This window comes from Salvelinus alpinus, chromosome 19 (assembly GCF_045679555.1).
Source record: "Salvelinus alpinus chromosome 19, SLU_Salpinus.1, whole genome shotgun sequence".
Taxonomy (NCBI): Eukaryota; Metazoa; Chordata; class Actinopteri; order Salmoniformes; family Salmonidae; genus Salvelinus; species Salvelinus alpinus.
In genome coordinates, this window is record NC_092104.1 from 40,833,029 (window position 1) to 40,856,666 (window position 23,638).

The 23,638-nt window shown below is 44.4% G+C and overlaps 1 protein-coding gene across 1 annotated transcript in view; it reads left to right on the forward strand.

Moving 5' to 3' along the window:
* The window catches only part of LOC139545645 (voltage-dependent N-type calcium channel subunit alpha-1B-like), a 141,190-nt gene that overhangs the window by 4,363 nt on the left and 113,189 nt on the right, over positions 1-23,638 (forward strand). Inside the window, exon 3 of the mRNA XM_071353624.1 lies at positions 4,249-4,388. Coding sequence (XP_071209725.1) covers positions 4,249-4,388 — 140 coding nt within the window. The remainder of the gene's footprint in view (positions 1-4,248; positions 4,389-23,638) is intronic.

Sequence of the window (23,638 nt, forward strand, 5' to 3'; positions counted from 1 at the left end):
TTGTAACATCTAGCCACTGAGATTTTTGCCCATTATTCAAGGCAAAACTGCTCAAGCTCCTTCAAGTTGGATGGGTTCCGCTGATGTACAGCAATCTTTAAGTCATACCACAGATTCTCAATTGGATTGAGGTCTGGGCTTTGACTAGGCCATTCCAATACATTTAAATGTTTCCCCTTACACCACTCAGGTGTTGCTTTAGCAGTATGCATAGGGTCATTGTCCTGCTGGAAGGTGAACCTCTGTCCCAATCTCAAATCTCTTGAAGACTGAAAAAAGGTTTCTCTCAAGAATTTCCCTGTATTTAGCGCCATCCATCATTCTTTCAATTCTGACCAGTTTCCCAGTCCCTGCCAATGAAAAACAAACCCACAACATGATGCTGCCACCACCATGCTTCACTGTGGGGATGATGTTCTTGGGGTGATGAAAAGTGTTGGGTTTGCACCAGACATAGCGTTTTCCTTGATGGCCAAAAGCTGAATTTTAGTCTCATCTAACCAGAGTTCCTTCTTCCATATGTTTGGGGAGTCTTACATGCATTTTGGCGAACACCAAATGTGTTTGTTAATTCTCACTTTAACCTGTTATGGCTGCAGCCCGACGTCAGCCCGACGCCGGTACACCTATGACAACATCCAGCTCAAGTGCACGGCGCGAAATCCAAAATCTATTTTTTTTAAATATTTAACTTTCACACATTAACAAGTCCAATACAGCATTTGAAAGATAAACATCTTGTCAATCCAGCCAACATGTCCGATTTTTTAAATGTTTTACAGAGAAAACACCACATATATTTATGTTAGCTCACCACCAAATAAAAAAGGAGGACAGACATTTTTCACAGCACAAGTAGGATGCAAGTAGCATGCACAAGCCAACCTAACTAACCTAGAACCAACCTAAATAACCTACAAAAAACTACCTCAGATGACAGTCCTATAACATGTTACACAATAAATCTATGTTTTGTTCAAAAAATGTGCATATTTTAGCTATAAATCAGTTTTACATTACTGCTACCATCATAGCTACAGTCAGAAATCGCACGGGAGTAGCCAGAGAAAATACAGACACCAACGTCAACTACTAATTACACATCATAAAACATTTCAGAGAAATATATGGTGGATAGCTAATGAAAGAGAAAGATCTTGTGAATATAGCCAATATTTCCGATTTTTGAAGTGTTTTACAGCGAAAACACAATATATCGTCATATTAGCTTACTACAATAGCTAACATCACAACAGCATTGACTCAAGGCAAACGGTAGCATAGCACAGTTCGACAGATATATGAAAAAGCATCCCAAATTGGGTCCTTATCTTTGTTGATCTTCCATCAGAATGTTCTCCAAGGGGTCCTTTGTTCAGAAATGTCTTTATTTCGATCCAGAACGAACAATTTCACTCTTGAATTAGCAAGCACACTGGCAGTGCGACGCTAACCTCTCCATCTTGAAAAAATTCTTGCGTCGCATCACGTCTAAAGTCCAGAATACATTTCAATAATATAATTAAACTATATTGAAATAACATACTTTAGGATGATATTGTGACATGTATCAAATAAAATCGAAGCCAGAGATCATATTCACCTTTACAGAGTGTTTTCCAGGAGCCGAGTCCAGGTCCTACTTCGCGCCCAGAAAGAAAAATAAACTGCGCAACACTCACTCCAAGAGGTTGTGTTCAAATACAGGACGAGATAATCAAGTGATTTCTTCTCTCACTTCCGCATGACACCCAGAGAAAGGCGTATGACGTGTTTCTACAGTCCTAAGTGACATGCCCTTTTATAGACAAGGGCTTGAAGAGCGACATCGATTTTGGAAATCTCACTTCCGGATAGGAAATGGTCTGTAAAAATAGTTCTGTTCCACTTAGAGAAATAATTAAAACGGTTTTAGAAACTAGAGACTGTTTTCTATCCAATAGTAATAATAATATGCATATTGTAAGAGCAAAAATTGATTAAGAGGCCGTTTGAAAACTTGCACATATTTTCCAGTTTTTCAATACGCCCCCTGCAGCCATAACAAGTTAAGCAATGGCTTTTTTTCTGGCCTCTATTCCATAAAGCCCAACTCTGTGGAGTGTACGGCTTAAAGTGGTCCTATGGACAGATACTCCAATCTCCGCTGTGGAGCTTTGCAGCTCCTTCAGGGTTATCTTTGGTCTCTGTGTTGCCTCTCTGATTAATGCCCTCCTTGCCTGGTCCGTGAGTTTTGGTGGGCGGCCCTCTCTTGGCAGGTTTGTTGTGGTGCCATATTCTTTCCATTTTTTGAATTTGAATTTAATGGTGCTCCGTGGGATGTTCAAAGTTTCTGATATTTTATATAACCCAACCCTGATCTGTACTTCTCCACAACTTTGTCCCTGATCTGATTGGAGAGTTCCTTGGTCTTCATGGTGGCGCTTGCTTGGTGGTGCCCCTTGCTTAGTGGTGTTGCAGACTCTGGGGCCTTTCAGAACAGGTGTATATCCTGTTTGGGCTAGGCATCCCGCTAGCCGGACAACTTCCGGTGAAACTGGAGGGCGTGCAATTCATGTAAATAATCATAAAAATTATGGTTATTAAACATTTAGGTACATACAAGTGTCTTATATCGGTTGAAAGCTTAAATTCTTGTTAATATAAATGCACTGTACGATTTACAGTAGCCATTACAGCAAAGCATACCATGCGATTGTTTGAGGACGGCGCCCCACATCAAAATATTTTTCCACCGGCACAGGTTTCATAAATTCACAAATAGCAATTAAATATTCACAAACTTTTTGAAAATCTTCCTCTGATTTGTCATCCAAAGGGTCCCAGCTATAACATGTAGTGTCATTTTGTTAGATAAAATCATTTCTTATATCCCAAAAAGTCTAATTAGTTGGCGCCATCGATTTTAGTAATCCACTCGTTCAACATGCAGAGAAACGAATCCGAAAATCTACCGCTAAACTTTCTTTCAACAAGTCAAAATACATTTCTATTTACTCGTCAGATACCCTAAAATGTAATCAAACTATAACATTTATTACAGAAAGAAGTATGTTCAATAGGAAACCGATTTTAGCAGGTGCGTCTTGTCTTCATCGCGCGCCCAAACACGAATTCCCAAGACTGTGTCCCTGTACTAAAACTCATATTTCTTATTTGTTTTGGAAGTTACAAGCCTGAAACCTTGCACATGGAATGCTGACACCCTTTGGAAGCCATAGGAATTGCATCCTGGGAGCTGGAATTCAGAATGCCCCTATACTTTCCATTGTATGAGCTTGGTCTCTCAAAAACAAAAAGATTCCGGTTGGTTTTTCTTTGGATTTTCTCCTACCATATCTATTGTGTTATAGTCTCCTACATTATTTTAACATTTCTACAAACTCAGGGCCTGAGCAACAGGCAGTTTACTTTGGGCACATCAGTCAGGCGGAAATTGAGAAAAAAGAAGCCCTAAGAAGATATCTACTGAGATCATGTGACAGATCATGTGACACTTAGATTGCACACAGGTGGACTTTATTTAACTAATTATGTGACTTCTGAAGGTAATTGGTTCCACCAGATCTTATTTAGGGGCTATTTTTTTTAGGAGTTATTTTTTTAAATGTCACTTCACCAATTTGTGCAATTTTGAGTATGTCCATTACATGAAATCCAAATAAGAATCAATTTAAATTACAGGTTGTAATGCAATAAAGTAGGAAAAATGCCAAGGGGGGTGAATACTTTTGCAAGGCACTGTACAGTACTAGTATTACAGATTTGAATGACACAACCCATCAGCAGGTTCATTGGGGGGGGGTCACCCATGATGGCAGCTGGGGTTTCTCACCAGTTGTGCTCAGTCAGCTAACCAGTATCACACAGAGGTGACTTTGATCCCCCTGCTTACAGACACTTTAGGCTCCCTATTGAACTCTGTTGTTAAGTCGTGCCATTAAAAGGGTCATTGCTGTGAGCTCCTCCACCCAGTCAAATAGACTTAGCTGGTTGGGGCACGCTGGTTGTTTTAAGAATGAAATGTCACTCCCTTCAGGCAAAGTGCCTCACAGCTGCACCCACTAATTGATCCGCTCCCCCAGATAGACCAAGGCTCTGTCTGAAATATTGACGTGACTCACTCCATCATGATATTAACCCATCAAATTGCTTTTTAACTCACATTCAGCCCAAAAATCACATTATAAACTAATGATGATGGATATCAATGGTCACTTACATTCTCAGACCCTCTTGTCTTAACAGGACGACACAGAGCCCTATTTTATTGGAATATTTTGTTTTGAAGCTGGCATTAAGATCATCGCCCTTGGCTTTGCGTTTCACAAAGGCTCCTATCTCCGGAATGGCTGGAATGTAATGGACTTTGTGGTGGTGCTAACAGGGTGAGTACTGAGCTAATGGCTCATGCTAAATGTTCACACTGCTTTAAAATGACAGACCTGATCCTGAGTAGATTAATGAGAAAGCACAATGTTAATGTGTGTGGTGTGTGTGTTGTGTGTTTCATTTAACATTTCTTATGATCATGATGAATTGTGATGCACTGGAGACACTGGGAATGGTTGAAATTCATTGGATCGATCATCCTCTTCTTTTAGACATAACTGTATATATGCATGAGAATGGTAACCAATTGTGACCAATTGTGCTATTGTGTATGTTTTTTCACGTTATTTGTAACTTATTTTGTACATAATGTTTCTGCCACCGTGTCTTATGACCGAAAATAGCTTCTATATATCAGGACAGCGATTACTCACCTCGTACTGGAGGAATACTTTTTCATCAACGAGACGGATGGGAAGGATTTAATTCAGACGCCCAACAAGGCCCTCATCCCCGTCATTCGCAGGAGAAAGAGACGGAGGTATCGTGGACGAAGGTCTGGGTGCCTTGTAAGGATCCGTAGCCAAGAGGGTAATCTACCTCTACCATCGGTCCTATTAGCCAACGAACAATCAAACGATAAAAAAATAGACAAACTACGATCACGTATATCCTACCAACGGGACATTAAAAACTGTAATATCTTATGTTTCACTGAGTCGTGGCTAAACGACAACATGAATAACATACAGCTGGCGGGTTTTATTTTTTTTCCGGCAGGATAGAACAGTGGCGTCTGGTAAAGACAAGGGGTGACGGTCTATGTATATTTGTAAACAACAGGTGGTGCACGAAATCTAAGGAAGTCTCAAGGTTTTGCTCGCCTGAGGTAGAGTATCTTATCATAAACTGTAGAGCACACAATTCACCAAGAGAGTTTTCATCTTTATTTTTAGTAGCTGTCTATATACCACCACAAACCGATGCTGGCACTAAGACCGCACTCAATGAGCTGTATACGGCCATAAGCAAACAGGAAAACGCTCATCCAGAGGCGGCGCTCCTAGTGGCCGGGGACTTTAATGCAGGGAAACTCAAATCCGTTTTACCTAATTTCTACCAACATGTTAAATGTGCAACCAGAGGGGTGAGAACAACTCTAGATCACCTTTACTCCACACACAGAGATGCTTACAAAGCTCTCCCTCAACTTCCATTTGGCAAATCTGACCATAATTCTATCCTGATTCCTGTTTACAAGCAAAAACTAAAGCAGGAAGCACCAGTGACTCGGTCAATAAGAAAGTGGTCAGATGAAGCAGATGCTAAGCTACAGGACTGTTTTTCTAGCTCAGACTGGAGTATGTTCCCGGATTATTCCGATGGCATTGAAGAGTACACCACATCATTCACTGGCTTCATCAATAAGTGCATCGATGACGTCGTCCCCACAGTGACTGTATTTGCATACCCAAACCAGAAGCCATGGATTACAGGCAACATCCGCACTGAGCTAAAGGGTAGAGCTGCCGATTTCAAGGAGTGGGACTCTAACCCGGAAGCTTATATGAAATCCTGCTATGCCCTCAGACGAACCATCAAACAGGCAAAACGTCAATAGAGGATTAAGATTGAATCGTACTCCACCGGCTCCGATGCTCGTCGGATGTGGCAGGGCTTGCAAACTATTACAGACTACAAAGGGAAGCAAAGCCGCGAGCTGCCCAATGACACGAGTCTACCAGATGAGCTAAATTACTTCAATGCTTGCTTCGAGGCAAGTAACACTGAAACATGCGTGAGAGCATCAGCTGTTCCGGACGACTGTGTGATCACGCTCTCCATAGCCGATGTGAGTAAGACCTTTAAACAGGTCAACATTCACAAGGCCGCAGGGCTAGACGGATTATCAGGATGTATACGCCGAGCATGACCTGACAACTGGCAAGTGTCTTCACTGACATTTTCAACCTGTCCCTGATTGAGTCTGTAATACCAACATGTTTCAAGCAGACCACCATAGTCCCTGTGCCCAAGAACACTAAGGTAACCTGCGTAAATGACTACCGACCCGTCGCACTCATGTCTGTTGCCATGAAGTGCTTTGAAAGGCTGGTCATGGCTCACATCAACACCATTATCCCAGAAACCCAAGACCCACTCCAATTTGCATACCGCCCCAACAGATCCACAAATGATGCAATCTCTATTGCACTCAACACTGCCCTTTCCCACCTGGACAAAAGGAACACCTACAGTTGAAGTCGGAAGTTTACATACACTTAGGATGGAGTCATTAGAACAATTGAACAATTGTTTACAGACAGATTATTTCACTTATAATTCACTGTATCACAATTCCAGTTGATCAGAAGTTTACATAAACTAAGTTGACTGTGCCTTTAAACAGCTTGGAAAATTCCTGAAAATGATGTATTGGCTTTAGAAGCTTCTGATAGGCTAATTTACATCATTTGAGTCAATTGGAGGTGTACCTGTGGATGTATTTCAAGGCCTACCTTCAAACTCAGTGCCTCTGCTTGACATCATGGGAAAATCAAAATAAATCAGCCAAGACCTCAGAAAAACAATTCTAGACCTCCACAAGTCTGGTTCATCCTTGGGAGCAATTTATAAATGCCTGAAGGTACCACGTTCATCTGTACAAACAATAGTATGCAAGAATAAATACCATGGCGTCATACTGCTCAGGAAGGAGACGCGTTCTGTCTCCTAGATATATGAACATACTTTGGTGCGAAAAGTAAAAATAAATCCCAGAACAACAGCAAAGGACCTTGTGAAGCAGCTGGAAGAAACAGGTACAAAGGTATCTGTATCCACAGTAAAACGAGTCCTATATTGACATAACTTGAAAGGCCGTTCAGCAAGGAAGAAGCCACTGCTCCAAAACTGCCATTAAAAAGCCAGACTACAGTTTGCAACTGCACATGGGGAAGAAGATCGTACTTTTTGGAGAAATGTCCTCTGGTCTGATGAAACAAAAATATAACGATTTGGCCATAATGACCATTGTTATGTTGGGAGGAAAAAGGGGGACGCTTGCAAGACGAAGAACACCATCCCAACTGTGAAGCACGGGGGTGGCAGCATCATGTTGTGGGGGTGCTTTACTGCAGGAGGGACTGGTACAGTTCACAAAACAGATGGCATCATGAGGAATTGAAATTATGTGGATATATTGAAGCAACATCTCAAGACATCAGTCAGGAAGTTAAAGCTTGGTCGCAAATGGGTCTTCCAAATGGACAATGACCCCAAGCATACTTCCAAAGTTGTGGCAAAATGGCTTAATTAAGGACAACAAAGTCAAGGTATTGGAGTGACCATCACAAAGCCCTGACCTCAATCCTATAGAAAATTTGTGGGCAGAACTGAAATAGCGTGTGTGAGCAAGGAGGCCTACAAACCTGACTCAGTTACACCAGTTCTGTCAGGAGGAATGTGCCAAAATTCACCCAACTTATTGTGGGAAGCTTGTGGAAGGCTACCTGAAACGTTTGACCCAAGTTAAACAATGTAAAGGCAATGCTACCAAATACTAATTGAAACTTCTGACCGACTGGGAATGTGATGAAAGAAATAAAAGCTGAAAGAAATAATTATCTTGTCACGCCCTGACCTGAGATATCTCTGTTTTCTTTATATTTTGGTTAGGTCAGGGTGTGACTAGGGTGGATTACGCTAGTTTTAAGAATTGTCTATGGGTTTTGTATTGTGTAGGGTTTTTGTATGTCTAGGGTTTTGTAGGTCTAGGTATTTGTATGTTTATGGTGGCCTGATATGGATCCCAATCAGAGGCAGCTGTTTATCGTTGTCTCTGATTGGGGATCCTATTTAGGTAGCCATTTACCCTTTGGTGTTGGTGGGTTCTTATTCTATGTTTAGTTGCCTGTCTGCACTATTTCATATAGCTTCACGTTTCGTTCGTTTTGTTATTTTGTTAGTTTGTTCAGTGTTCTTTCTGTAATAAAGAAGAATGTACACACACCATGCTGCACCTTGGTCCGGTTCATACGACGAACGTGACATCTCTCTACTATTATTCTGACATTTCACACTCTTAAAATAAAGTGGTGATCCTAACTGACCTAAGACAGGGAATTTCTACTAGGATTAAATGTCAGGAATTGTGAAAAGCTGAGTTTGAATGTATTTGGCTAAGGTGTATGTAAACTTCCGACATCAACTGTATGTGAGAATGCCATTCTTTGACTACAGCTCAGCTTTCAACACAATAGTGCCCTCAAAGCTCATCACTAATCTAAGGACCCTGGGACTAAAGACCTCCCTCTGCAACTGGATCCTGGACTTCCTGACCTGCCGCACCCAGGTGGTAAGGGTAGGTAACAACATCCATCACGCTGATCCTCAATACAGAGGCCCCTCAGGGGTGCGTGCTCAGTCCCCTCCTGTACTCCCTGTTCACTCATGACTGCATTTCAAGGCACGACGCCAACACCATCATCAAGTTTGCCGATGACACAACAGTGGTAGGCCTGATCACCAACAACGATGAGATAGCCTACAGGGAGGAGGTCAGAGACCGTGTGGTGCCAGGACAACAACCTCTCCCTCAACGTGATCAAGAAAAAGGAGATGATTGTGGACTACAGGAAAAAGACGACCGAGCACGCCCCCATTCTCATTGACGGAGCTGCAGTGGCGCAGGTTGAGAGCTTCAAGTTCCTTGGTGTCCACATCACATCAAAAGGTTTTACAGCTGCACCATCGAGAGCATCCTGACTGGTTGCATCACTGCCTGGTATGGCAACTGTTCGTCCTCCGACCGCGTACGGTCCTGTATATCACTGGGGCCAAGCTTCCTGCCATTCTGGACCTCTATACCAGGCGGTGTCAGAGGCTTCTTAACAGATTCTACCCCTAAGCCATAAGACCCCTGAACAGCTAATCAAAGGGCTACCCAGACCCCTCTTTTACGCTGCTGCTACTCTCTGTTTATTATCTATGCATAGTCACTTTAACTCTACCTATATGTACATATTTCCTCGACTACCCGGTGCCCTCCTGTATATAGCCTTGTTATTGTTATTTTACTGCTGCAGTTTAATTATTTGTTACTTTTATTTTCACATTTTTACAATATCTAGTTTTTGCTCAACACTTTTTTAAAAGCATTATTGGTTAAGGGCTTGTAAGTTAGCATTTCACTGTTGTATGACAAATAACATTTTATTTTATTTGCAGTGGTTTAACACATATTGTCTGGAATAGATATTCAGGGCAACAATACAGGATGCAATGGTAAACTATACCATAGAACGGCAGTATATTTGCAAAAAAAGAAGAGGGCCACAAAAGTAGAAGCGCTTGCACTTTGCGTGTTGTAGCTAGAATATCAGTGAGACAATAGGAGTGGAACTACGGGTGGGAGAGGAGCATGAGGTAACTACCGTAGGCTTTCAGTGAGGAACCATGAGGGAAAAGATGAAGGGGACGAGGAGAGAGTGGAGGAGACTGGAGGAGGGGTAATGACGAAGATGCTGTTACGCTGGAGAGAGTCCTCGGGGAGTTGCTCGCATCACCAGGGAGTGTCCTGGCTTGCTGTACCTATTGACTCTGACATTTATTTGGCCCATCTATTGGGGCTTACATCAGCTTTGACACCTAATTGCAATAAACCAATTCTCTGGGAGCCCTACTCCACCCACTTGGAAGTCAATCTCAGTGTTCCAACCTTTTGTTCTTCCTCAGTGGACGTACGGGGAACCAACCAGGGGCAATGTAATACGACCAATTCCTGGAACTGGTCTTGTTTCAGAGTAACCGTCACACAAAGCCGTGTGTGAGAGAGAGCTGTAGAGACAAAGGCAGCGAGCGGTCTGTCTGTCAATACAGTGTGTTGTTAGGGAAAGGTTAGGGCTATTGACAGCTTGTCACAGCCTCTACATGGACCTGTCACCATCACTGAACACACAGGGCATCATTCTGCTCTGCTTCCATATTCACTGCCACTACTTGTGGATAGGGCTGCATGGGGAGGAAGGAGGGGAGGCAGGGCTGATTGAAATTGGGGCAGAGCAGCCTGACATGATAACCATAACTGAAGGGCTGTGGTGGATGAAAGCCTTTACAGGAGCAGTCTGGCCCTGTTATCAGTGCCATGCTACAGTGAGTGATTGATCCATGGTGTCAGTCTCTGACAGCTATTGGATCACCATGTGCTGCATGCACATCAAAGCGCTGCATGCTATCCCTATGGCTGTAACTACAGGGTGTGCCTAGCAGGAAACCAATCGCCATAGTAATTACCATTGCTGCCTCACTGATTATTAATGAAACCCATTCTTACCATTCCCTGGGATATGAGTACTTGAAGCAGGTATAAAGTCAATACCAAGGACGTCATACATTTCAGATCAGCTACAGCTACCGTATAAGTAAAAGCAGTGATTGTGTACCATAACGTTAGGTGTGACTTTTCTATTTGTAACAGTATTGTGTACAGTGTACAGTGTTCCGTTAATGGTGATGAATTTATTAAGAAGATGAAGATCTTGCACACGTTTGGCCCCAGGACACGCGTGGGTCATGTTTCATGAGCTGGTGCTGATGGTAATCAGATGTGGGGGTCTGTGAATGAATGGGCTTGTATTGAGCTCCCACAGGCAGGGCCAGCCCTGTAAATCAAATCAAATGTTCCAATAAGACGTTGGGTGTTGCTAATAAGAGCATACAGTGGGGTCCGGAATTATTGGGTCCCTTAATGGGAAAATTATATTATTTTATACTAATACAATTGCTCAGAGAAGATTTATTTTTAACAAGTAATTAAAAAAAATCCTGACAAGATAGGGGTCAAAATGATTGGATCTCCAGTTTTCAATACACCAGCACCCTCCCCTTGCGAGGATAACAGCACTGAGCCTTTTTCTAAAATGTTTTATGAGATTGGAGAACGCTTGGGGAGGGATCTTAGACCATTCCTCTATACAGAATCTTTCCCGATCCTTGATATCCTTTGTCTGCACTCTTCAATTCAAACCACAGGTTTTCAATGGGGTTCAACTGCGGAGTCTGAGATCTGATTTTGTGGTCAATTAACCATTTTTTTGTGGATTTTGATGTGTGCTTGGGGTTATTGTCTTTCTGGAAAATGTACTTTTGTATTCGAACGGTTGTAACGGTGACTGTGGTCATTTGGCTGGCCAATTACCATCATCCAAAATTCCATGACTTGTCACAGCCCTACTGTTCACTTCTGCCAGCAATATATCAGTTGTCACGCTCAAATGTCCACCAGTTATTCAGACTGCTTACCCACTGTCTCTCAGACATCTGGGAAATATTGTGTACAGTGCAGTACTATACACTACATGCACATACACTACTAGTCAAACACTTCTACACTCAAGACCTAGACATGATAAGTTACATTTAAAAATGGCTCTAAAAGTTTTTATAATAGTCATTTTACAACTACAGCCATGATAGACTGGTTCATAAAGCTTCCCAACACATCCCAATGGTACATCACATTTCACAGAGATTGATTCAATCCAATGACTTCGACCAGTATTGACAAGTAAAGGTCCATTGAGGATCCAACAGCAACGTAATATACTCCCCAAGGTCTTTAAACAGAGCAGGATAGAGAAACCAGGAGATTGGTTCAGGAAGTGCAACTGCTGCAAAAAAATCTATTTCGTTGGCAGGAAAATAGAACAGCCACAATGCAAGATTGTAAAACAGCAACAAAAGAACTTAGGCAACTTGAACACAATGATAGCTAAATACTAAATAGCAATGGATGGAGCGATGCCACTGTGACTGTCCTCATTTAACAAGTCCGCTGGTAATGTGCCTTGTACAATGGGGCAGATGTTTATTTATAAAAAAAAAAAATCATATTGTGAAACAAAAGAGTAATCAACTAACCACCTCCAATTCCCATCAGATGGTGACAATAGTTTTTTGTTGTTGAGAGAAACCTTATCTTGATTCTGCTGTTTGTTAGGGCTCGAGACAGCTCGTTACAGATAATTAATTGGGAGAATGCTGGGCAGACAGTCGGGGTTGCAACATCAACAACATTCTACAATCCAACTAACACCTGCACTAACCTCCAACACACTCCGTCTGCTGGGGGCACTCTGCTTCAACACTTCTCCTCCGCTCCTGACTGCATGTGCTGCCATAGGAATAGAATGAATAGAATGGGCGTCCCCATTCAAGTCAATGATGGCATAATGGTTGGACTGGCAGCCATTGCAATTGTACCCATAGGAGCAAAACAGGAAGTAAAATATGTGCTAAAATATGTGCTGTGATTTGTTGATTCAACTCAAATGACATTACAAAAAATACATTCCATTGCATGAGTTACATCAGTTAACATCATTTGGATGAACCTTCTACATTACCAAATACCAGGCAGCCATTGCAAGTGCCACCATGAGTTTACCAGTCAAATTGCCAGGGTAAGAGGTTCCAAGACTGTTTTTATGACGGTTATTTTATTTCCATGATGGTCGTTATCCATAACTGTCGGTTACGGTAATTGTGCCAGCCCTAGTGAAAAGTGATGACTGAGGTTGTAGAGAGAGAGAGAGAGAGAGAGAGAAAGAGGGGAGCAGCAGTGAGCTATAGAGCTGAGGGATGTGGGGTCTGGAGAGAGAGAGAGACAGAGAGCGCGAGAGAGAGAGAGACAGAGAGCGAGAGAGAGACAGAGACAGAGAGCGAGAGAGAGAGAGAGCAAGAGAGAGACAGAGACAGAGAGCGAGAGAAAGACAGAGACAGAGAGCGAGAGAAAGAGAGAGAGAGAGACAGAGAGCGAGAGAGAGAGAGAGAGAGGTGCTTCTGTCACCAACCAAGGAGGGCCTACAGCAGCACCTAGATCTTCTGCACAGATTCTGTCAGACCTGGGCCCTGACAGTAAATCTCAGTAAGACCAAAATAATGGTGTTCCAAAAAAGGTCCAGTCACCAGGACCACAAATTCCATCTAGACACCGTTGCCCTAGAGCACACAAAAAACTATACATACCTCGGCCTAAACATCAGCACCACAGGTAACTTCCACAAAGCTGTGAACGATCTGAGAGACAAGGCAAGAAGGGCCTTCTATGCCATCAAAAGGAACATAAATTTCAACATACCAATTAGGATCTGGCTAAAAATACTTGAATCAGTCATAGAGCCCATTGCCCTTTATGGTTGTGAGGTCTGGGGTCCGCTCACCAACCAAGATTTCACAAAATGGGACAAACACCAAATTGAGACTCTGCATGCAGAATTCTGCAAAAATATCCTCCGTGTACAACGTAGAACACCAAATAATGCATGCAGAGCAGAATTAGGCCGATACCCACTAATTATCAAAATCCAGAAAAGAGCCGTTAAATTCTACAACCACCTAAAAGGAAGCGATTCCCAAACCTTCCATAACAAAGCCATCACCTACAGAGAGATGAACCTGGAGAAGAGTCCCCTAAGCAAGCTGGTCCTAGGGCTCTGTTCACAAACACAAACACACCCCACAGAGCCCCAGGACAACAGCACAATTAGACCCAACCAAATCATGAGAAAACAAAAAGATAATTACTTGACACATTGGAAAGAATTAACAAAAAAACAGAGCAAACTAGAATGCTATTTGGCCCTAAACAGAGAGTACACAGTGGCAGAATACCTGACCACTGTGACTGACCCAAACTTAAGGAAAGCTTTGACTATGTACAGACTCAGTGAGCATAGCCTTGCTATTGAGAAAGGCCGCCGTAGGCAGACATGGCTCTCAAGAGAAGACAGGCTATGTGCACACTGCCCACAAAATGAGGTGGAAACTGAGCTGCACTTCCTAACCTCCTGCCCAATGTATGACCATATTAGAGAGACATATTTCCCTCAGATTACACAGATCCACAAAGAATTCGAAAACAAATCCAATTTTGATAAACTCCCATATCTACTGGGTGAAATTCCACAGTGTGCCATCACAGCAGCAAGATTTGTGACCTGTTGCCACAAGAAAAGGGCAACCAGTGAAGAACAAACACCACTGTAAATACAACCCATATTTATGTTTATTTATTTTAACTTGTGTGCTTTAACCATTTGTACATTGTTACAACACTGCATATATATAATATGACATTTGTAATGTCTTTATTGTTTTGAAACTTCTGTATGTGTAATGTTTACTGTTCATTTTTATTGTTTATTTGACTTTTGTATATTACCTACCTCACTTGCTTTGGCAATGTTAACACATGTTTCCCATGCCAATAAAGCCCCTTGAATTGAATTGAATTGAGAGAGAGAGAGAGAGAGAGAGAGACAGAGAGCGAGAGAGAGGAAGGGAGCAGTGAGCAGTAGAGCTGAGGGATGTGGGGTCTGTAGAGAGAGAGAGACAGAGAGCACAAGAGAGAGAGAGAGAGAGACAGAGAGCGAGAGAGAGGAAGGGAGCAGTGAGCAGTAGAGCTGAGGGATGTGGGGTATGTAGAGAGAGAGAGAGAGAGAGAGAGAGAGAGAGAGAGAGAGAGAGAGAGAGAGAGAGAGAGAGAGAGAGAGAGCGAGAGAAAGACAGAGACAGAGAGCGAGAGAAAGAGAGAGAGAGAGACAGAGAGCGAGAGAGAGAGAGAGAGAGACAGAGAGCGAGAGAGAGGAAGGGAGCAGTGAGCAGTAGAGCTGAGGGATGTGGGGTCTGTAGAGAGAGAGAGACAGAGAGCACAAGAGAGAGAGAGAGAGAGACAGAGAGCGAGAGAGAGGAAGGGAGCAGTGAGCAGTAGAGCTGAGGGATGTGGGGTATGTAGAGAGAGAGAGAGAGAGAGAGAGAGAGAGAGAGAGAGAGAGAGAGAGAGAGAGAGAGAGAGAGAGAGAGAGAGAGAGAGAGAGAGAGAGAGAGAGAGAGAGAGAGAGAGAGAGAGAGAGAGAGAGAGAGAGGGAGGGAGGGAGGGAGGGAGGGAGGGAGGGAGGGAGGGAGGGAGGGAGCAGTGAGCAGTAGAGCTGAGGGATGTGGGGTATGTAGAGAGAGAGAGACAGAGAGAGAGGGAAGGGAGCAGTGAGCAGTAGAGCAGTAGAGCTGAGGGATGTGGGCTCTCCAGTGAGCTGTGAAGGTCTTAACCAACTTCAGCTCTTCTCCACCACCATCATCCCTTCTGCCATGATGCTCTCTGATGCTCTCAATTAGTAATGCCTCAAATTTATGTCCCCATTTTCCTTATTTAGAACACTGCTTCTTCTTCTATTGTTGTGTCAGTGTAAGCTAGGACATATTGTTTGATGGATTCACCACTGGACTGTGCTGAGTGTGCTCGTCAGAATTGTCTTGAATGGACACTGTCTGTTTTTAGAGAAGAGGGCCTTTCCTGTTTCCCAATGTACCTGATTCTGTGTGTTCCCTATTATTGGTTGTTTGATATCGATTCATGCATTTTAAAGCATGTGTTTTGACAGTGAAAAATGTGCTTATTTTTACCTGTATACCCTATTTGCCTTGTTGTGTACAGTCAGAACCTTGCAGGAATATTGCTATGTGATAAACAGAGGTGTGTTTGCTGGGTAAATGCTATGCAATTATCAAGGGAGCTTCACCCTCTACAGTCTCCCTCCTCCAGTACTAACACTAGGAATAGATGTGCTATGGTTTTCTTCACACTCCCCAACAGCACCAGCAGTAGTAACAACCGATTCACTTCTAGATGTGTGATACATCATGTAAGGGTTTTGACACATTGTGACGTTGTGCTGAGAATCGAGCAATATCATAAACCTAGCAAGAGATGAGATGGGATAGGAGATGGGGTCGTTCTGTGGTTGGAGCTAATGCAGAAGAGGGCCAGATATTCATCAAATGAGCGGTGGGATTGTACTGTGAGGTTGTGTTCTAATCAGCAAGCCACTCTCCCAAAGAACAGCAATGGAACAAACAGCTGAATTATTAATCGTGTTTCCCTGTGTGGAGGAATCAGCCTAGTTAGTTGGAGTGTGCTTTTTATCCACTGTGAAAAGGTTAAGCACATGTTTTATATACCTATGAATATTACAGAACATATTATCAAGTTATATCAAAAGGCTGTAAAGAAGTTCTAAGCGGTGGAAATAATTTTAGTAGCGCAGATGTAGATTTTAGATATACCATCTTAGTTACCATCTTTAGTACTTCTGCAATAGACGACTGACTGGCTCAGTGAAGTTTGAAAACGGTCGTTGCGTCTTAACCAGTGGCGTGTATTCATGCATGTCAAGTGAAGCCAGTCTTCCCCAAAACATTTACCAAGACAAAATGGAGAAAAGACATATAAAATAACGTATATTTCCTCTCTCTGTGTTTCATCATTTTCCTTCAATTCGCAAGAGGTTGAATGCATCTCACCGGAGACAGAATCAGAGCGAGCGAAACAGCACCCCTCTGTCTCTGTATGTGTAGGCCATCTACCTGATGCTGTCTGGTCAAAAAGAGTATGACATTGTTGCCGCCCGTAGTATTGGATGCAAGGGAAGCCAGCGATCATTTGGCCTCCCTTGATAAAAGAAGTATAAAATAATAGCCAGTCAGCGTTGAGCTTAACTGTGAATGGCCCTGACGCACCCCAAAAAAGTGTAAAGGGGAGCCAGTCACATTACTCCAATCACATTACATTGAGAGCAATACGTTATTAACAGAAACAACTTGAATTGTTGCATCTCGTTGTGTTGTTGTCCTCCGGTAGCTAAAATTGTCCATTTCCTTAATTAGCCATGGATGGAGATATGGATTTTAACTTGTGTTTTTATTAATTCTCTGTACTGGCCAATGATTATAAAGGTGATTCTGATCCAACCTTAAATTCATTAATTTTACATTTTTGAGAGGATGGAAGTTCAATATGTAGCTAGATGTAGAAGGCTAATGTTACCTAGCTAACGTTGCCCATGAAAGGAAGTTAGGCTAGCGTGCAAGCATTTTAGCCAGCTAGCCTAGGATGACAAAAGCTAAAAGCGTGTACTGAATGACAGAGTGATTTGTTTTGTCAACATGGAAGAGAGGAGGATGGCATTGGCGTTTCTCTACAAGTAGAGTCAACCAATTTTATTCTACTTGCACGAACACACACACACACACACACACACACACACACACACACACACACACACACACACACACACACACACACACACACACACACACACACACACACACACACACACACACACACACACACACACACACACACACACACACACACACACACACACACACACACACACACACACACACACACACACACACACACACACACCAGAACCATGGGCAGCCACATCATATTTAGCTTACGTTGATTGGACTAAATCGTTTTTGGTATCTTTTAGTTGTCACTGCATTAGACTAAGCAGAGGTGATTTGATGATGTTGAAGTGGTGCTGGAATAGTGGAGGCAGGTCCTGTTTTCTTTGAGACTTTCGGTAACTCTCTGTGGTTGTAAATCAATAGTCATTTAGTGGTCCGAAAATGTCGGAAACATTAACTTGCTTGACCATGCTGTAGGTCATGTAGAGATTTGTTACATGCAATATGCTTTGTGGACTTCACCAGACAGTGGTTGCCACTGTGTCTTCTTGTTGTCTCTGCCTTTATCCCTACTGTATGTACAGTATTACGGTGGCAAAGGATATGAACTAACAGGTTATAGAGCAAACAACACAATTATCACAACACATATGTTGTAATATGGCTTTTTTTCTGGCTTGGCTTCCCCGATGATTTTACCCACACACCACTACTGGTCTTAAGTGCTCTTGACCCGCCTTTCTCAGAGCCACTTTGCTCTTGTCCTCAGCTCAACTCAGCTCAATTTGAAGGTGTGATGATGAGGCTCTTAACTCAATTTTGTTCTGCTGGCTGCACTGGTGGCATTACCATCCTGTGACTGCTAATGGTAGAGATGAGATAAGATGGGGGGAGGAGGAGGAGGCTCTCATTGCTTTGTGCAGAATAGCGGTGAAGGACCTGGTTGAGATGGAGTGCTTGACTGGCAGGCAGCTTTGTTCCACGAATGGCGTTAGGTGCCATTTATTAAAATGGTTGTTATTTCAGGAAAACAAGCTATTACTCACCAATGTCAATTGTGCAATGACCCCATGGGCTATGTGAGATTGGTTGTGTTATCACGCACTCTCCCCTTGAATACTGAAATCAGGTAGAGGCACTCTTGCCTCCCGTGCTGTACTGCAGGTGGGAATCATTCCCCATGGGGAGAATGCAAAACAACTCTATTTGTTTTCTCAATAGAGATATATTTTTTGTTCTTTATTTAGTCAGGGACGTCACATTGGGATTGGTATCTCTTTTTCAAGTGAGCCCAGGAGTGGATTAATTATACACGTGATTAACAGATGTAGGTGTAACGGCTTTCTTCGTCTGAGGAGGAGTAGGAAATATCGGACCAATGTGCAGCGTGGTACGTATCCATAATATCTTTTAATAGAATGAATACAAAAATACAAAAAAAGAACAAGAGAATCAAAATGAAAACCGAAACAGTCCCGAATGGTGCAAACACTGAAACGGAAAACAGGAAACAAACACCCACAACCAAAATGGGGAAAACAGGCTACCTAAATATGATTCTCAAACAGAGACAACGACCGACAGCTGCCTCTGATTGAGAACCATATCAGGCCAGACATAGAAATACAACAACATAGAAAACAGAACATAGACTACCCATCCCAACTCACGCCCTGACCAACCTAACACAAAGACATAAAAAGAAACTAAGGTCAGAACGTGACAGTAGGATCATAATTTTATCAGTCTTTTGTTGCTGAGAATTTTCCTGCTCCGCAGGAAATGCAAACGTGTAGTGTATTTGAGTTTTAAAAAGGCTTCTAAAGTTTGCAGTTTCTACTTAGAAATTTCAGACTTGATTTTCCCTAACAAACCTCTACAAAAATGTCCTTTAATTATAATACACATTTCCTGTTGCTGCAGGATTATTTTTCTGCTGTAGCAAACTGGTTCAATTTAAGATCCTACATCTGTAGGCTCCATTTTGGTGTAATAAGAAAGGTTAAGAAATTAAACAGTTTCATTTTCATTGTAATACTCCTATGTGTAACAGCTGTCCTCCTCCTCTTCATCCGAAGAGGAGGAGCAGGGATTGAACCAAGGTGCAGCGGGTTGTGAATACATAATGAATTTATTGACAAGACGAAAAACGAACACGAACTACACTTGAAATGATACAAAATAACAAACGACGTAGACTGACCTAAACATGAGAACTTACATAGACACGAAGAACGCACGAACAGGAACAGACTACATACACACCGAAACAGTCCCGTGTGGTACGAAATAACATACAGACACGGAAGACACCCACCCACAACGAACACTGTGAAACAACCTACCTAAATATGACTCAATTAGAGGAACGCCAAACACCTGCCTCTAATTGAGAGCCATACCAGGCAACCCTTAAACCAACATAGAAACAGACAACATAGAATGCCCACCCAAACTCACGTCCTGACCAACTAACACATACAACAAACTAACAGAAATAGGTCAGGAACGTGACATAACCCCCCCCTTAAGGTGCGAACTCCGGGCGCACCAGCACAAAGTCTAGGGGAGGGTCTGGGTGGGCATCTGACCACGGTGGTGGCTCAGGCTCCGGACGCTGTCCCCACACCACCATAGTCACTCCCCGCTTCTGTATCCCCCTCCCAATGACCACCCTCCAACTAAACCCACCTAAATGAAGGGGCAGCATCGGGATAAGGGGCAGCACCGGGATAAGGGGCAGCAGCTCCGGGCTGAGGGACTCTGGCAGGTCCTGGCTGAGGGACTCTGGCAGGTCCTGGCTGAGGGACTCTGGCAGGTCCTGGCTGAGGGACTCTGGCAGGTCCTGGCTGAGGGACTCTGGCAGGTCCTGGCTGAGGGACTCTGGCAGGTCCTGGCTGAGGGGCTCTGGCAGGTCCTGGCTGAGGGGCTCTGGCAGGTCCTGGCTGAGGGGCTCTGGCAGGTCCTGGCTGGACGGCTCTGAAGGCTGGTCCTGGCTGGACGGCTCTGAAGGCTGGTCCTGGCTGGACGGCTCTGAAGGCTGGTCCTGGCTGGACGGCTCTGAAGGCTGGTCCTGGCTGGACGGCTCTGAAGGCTGGTCCTGGCTGGACGGCTCTGAAGGCTGGTCCGGTCTGGCGGAAGGCTCTGGCTGATCCGATCTGGCGGAAGGCTCTGGCTGATCCGATCTGGCGGAAGGCTCTGGCTGATCCGGTCTGGCGGAAGGCTCTGGCTGATCCGGTCTGGCGGAAGGCTCTGGCTGATCCGGTCTGGCGGAAGGCTCTGGCTGATCCGGTCTGGCGGAAGGCTCTGGCTGATCCGGTCTGGCGGAAGGCTCTGGCTGATCCGGTCTGGCGGAAGGCTCTGGCTGATCCGGTCTGGCGGAAGGCTCTAGCTGATCCGGTCTGGCGGACGGCTCTAGCGGCTCCTGTCTGGCGGACGGCTCTGTAGGCTCTTGGCAGACGGGCGGCTTTGCAGGCTCATGGCAGACGGGCAGCTTTGCAGGCTCATGGCAGACGGGCAGTTCAGGCGCCGTTGGGCAGACGGGCAGTTCAGGCGCCATTGGGCAGACGGGCAGTTCAGGTGCCGCTGGGCAGACGGGCAGTTCAGGCGCCGCTGGGCAGACGGGCAGTTCAGGCGCCGCTGGGCAGACGGGCAGTTCAGGCGCCGCTGGGCAGACGGGCACACCTGTAGGGAGGAGACGGAGAGACAGCCTGGTGCGTGGGGCTGCCACAGGACCCACCAGGCTGGAGAGACCTACAGGAGGCTTGATGTTAAGAGGCACCTGAAGGACCGGGCTGTGGGGGAGTACTGGAGCTCTGGTGCGCAGCCTTGGCACCCCTCCCCCAGGCTGGAATACTACACCAGCCCGTACCCTCCAGAGTGCAGGCACAGGTTGAACCGGGCTGTGGATGAGCACTGGAGATCTAGTGCCTACTACGCGCACTTCTCTCTTAGGCTCCACTACCACATTTGCCCGGTACGAGCGGAGCGTAGGCATAGGACGCACTGCACCCTCCCAGCGCTCCGGAGACACAGCACGCAGAGCCGGCGCAGGATACCCTGGACCGAAACTGCGTACCGGAGACCAGACGCGCTGAGCAGGCACAATACGCCCCGGCTGGATGCCCACACTCACATGACACTTTCGGGGGGCTGCTCTATAGCGCACCGGGCTATGGGCACGCACTGGCGACACCGTGCGCTTAACCGCATAACACGGTGCCTGACCAGTGACGCGTTGCTTATAATAAGCACGAGGAGTGCGCTCAGGTCTGCTACCTGGCTTAGCCACACTCCTCTCTAGCCCCCCCCCAAAAAAATTCTGGGGTTGCCTCTCGTACCTGTCCCGCTGCCGTGCTGCCTCCTCATATCGCCGCCGCTCAGCTTTCGCTTCCTCCAGCTCAGCTTTGGGGCGGCGATACTCCCCAGCCTGTGCCCAGGGTCCTTCTCCGTTCAAGATCTCCTCCCATGTCCATGAATCCTGGGATCTCTGCGGTTGCTGTCGCTGCCCTTTTCCCCGCTGCTTGGTTCTGGTAATAAGGTGGGTGGTTCTGTAACGCGCTTCCTCCTTCTCCTCATCAGAAGAGGAGTAGCATGGATTTGACCCAAGGTGCAGCGGGTTGTGAATACATAATGAATTTATTGACAAGACGAAAAACGAACACGAACTACACTTGAAATGATACAAAATAACAAACGACGTAGACTGACCTAAACATGAGAACTTACATAGACACGAAGAACGCACGAACAGGAACAGACTACATACACACCGAAACAGTCCCGTGTGGTACGAAATAACATACAGACACGGAAGACACCCACCCACAACGAACACTGTGAAACAACCTACCTAAATATGACTCTCAATTAGAGGAACGCCAAACACCTGCCTCTAATTGAGAGCCATACCAGGCAACCCTTAAACCAACATAGAAACAGACAACATAGAATGCCCACCCAAACTCACGTCCTGACCAACTAACACATACAACAAACTAACAGAAATAGGTCAGGAACGTGACACTATGCATATTAGAAATATCCCTTTACTGCTGTCATATTCCCTTCTCAGCACAAAAAACAGAATTTAGCTTCTCCTTTAAATAGGTTTGAATTTATGAAGGCCTCAAATAAAGATTATCAGCACTTTTCTTGTCTTTTCACTTTTCTAGTGGTATTCGAGTTGTCAGTGTGTTGTTAACATCATGAAGGAACTATTTTAGTGCTTTATTTCTACATAGTCTGCTCTTCTACGATTTGAATAACGATAATGTTTCATTGCAACGACTTTGGAATTGCATGGAACTGAGCTTGATCTATATAATTCATTCCTACGGAAGGCAAGAGAGAACCTGATCTAAGCATTTTGTGATGAAGACCTATGAGCAGGAATATAATCATGGCATAGCAGCATTTCCTTCAGTACGGATGACTGAGGAGTGTTCTGTCTTAACCATGGCTTAATATAATAAATGTCTTCTACTGGACTGACAAATTCTGACATTTTCTATATTATGTTAAGGTACGGTTGAATATCCCCCAGATCAATTGTGCTTGCAGTTACTTCAGGGTCCTTGCGCAATTCTTCGTAAGCAACATTTATATCTGGGAGTCGCAGTCTTTCCTGACTAGTGAGCCTTGATGCAGTCTTCCAACGAATCCACCACGCATGGCATGATCAGCATAGTCACTGGGGTGGAAAGAAAACCAGCTATCTTACTTCATTCATTCAGCCTTCTACAACAGAGCCGTGCTCCACCACCTACTGAGTACTGTGTGTTGGTTTCATCCAGTATTTATTGGAGTGGCATGACATGCTGTATTTCAGAGAAAGCTGGTGGCATGTGGGCCAGCTGGCTGAGACTGTCCTGCTGAGTGGAGCTCCCATGGGACCCGTGCCACTGCCACCTCTCAGCTGTGCTCTGTGTCTGATGGAACGGAGCCGTCCTCTATGTGTGTTAGTGTGTGTGTGTGTGTGCACGCGGGCGCGATGGGTGTCTTCACAGGTACGTACCTGTAGATATCTTAGTCTGGTTTCTGAAGCAGTATTGATAGTAGTGAACATGATGACAATGAGAGCCGAATAGGTAAAGTTCCTATATTACATGATCTGTGCTCTCTTGACCTTTCAAGTTATGAGGGTTGACCTTTTTTTCTTTTTTTTCTTTTCTTTTTTTTTTACAATCATGTTCTTTCGATTTTATGACTGAGCCCTTGAATTTATACTCTTAGCGAAATTGTGTACAGGGCCTGTGTTTGTGTGTGTCCATGA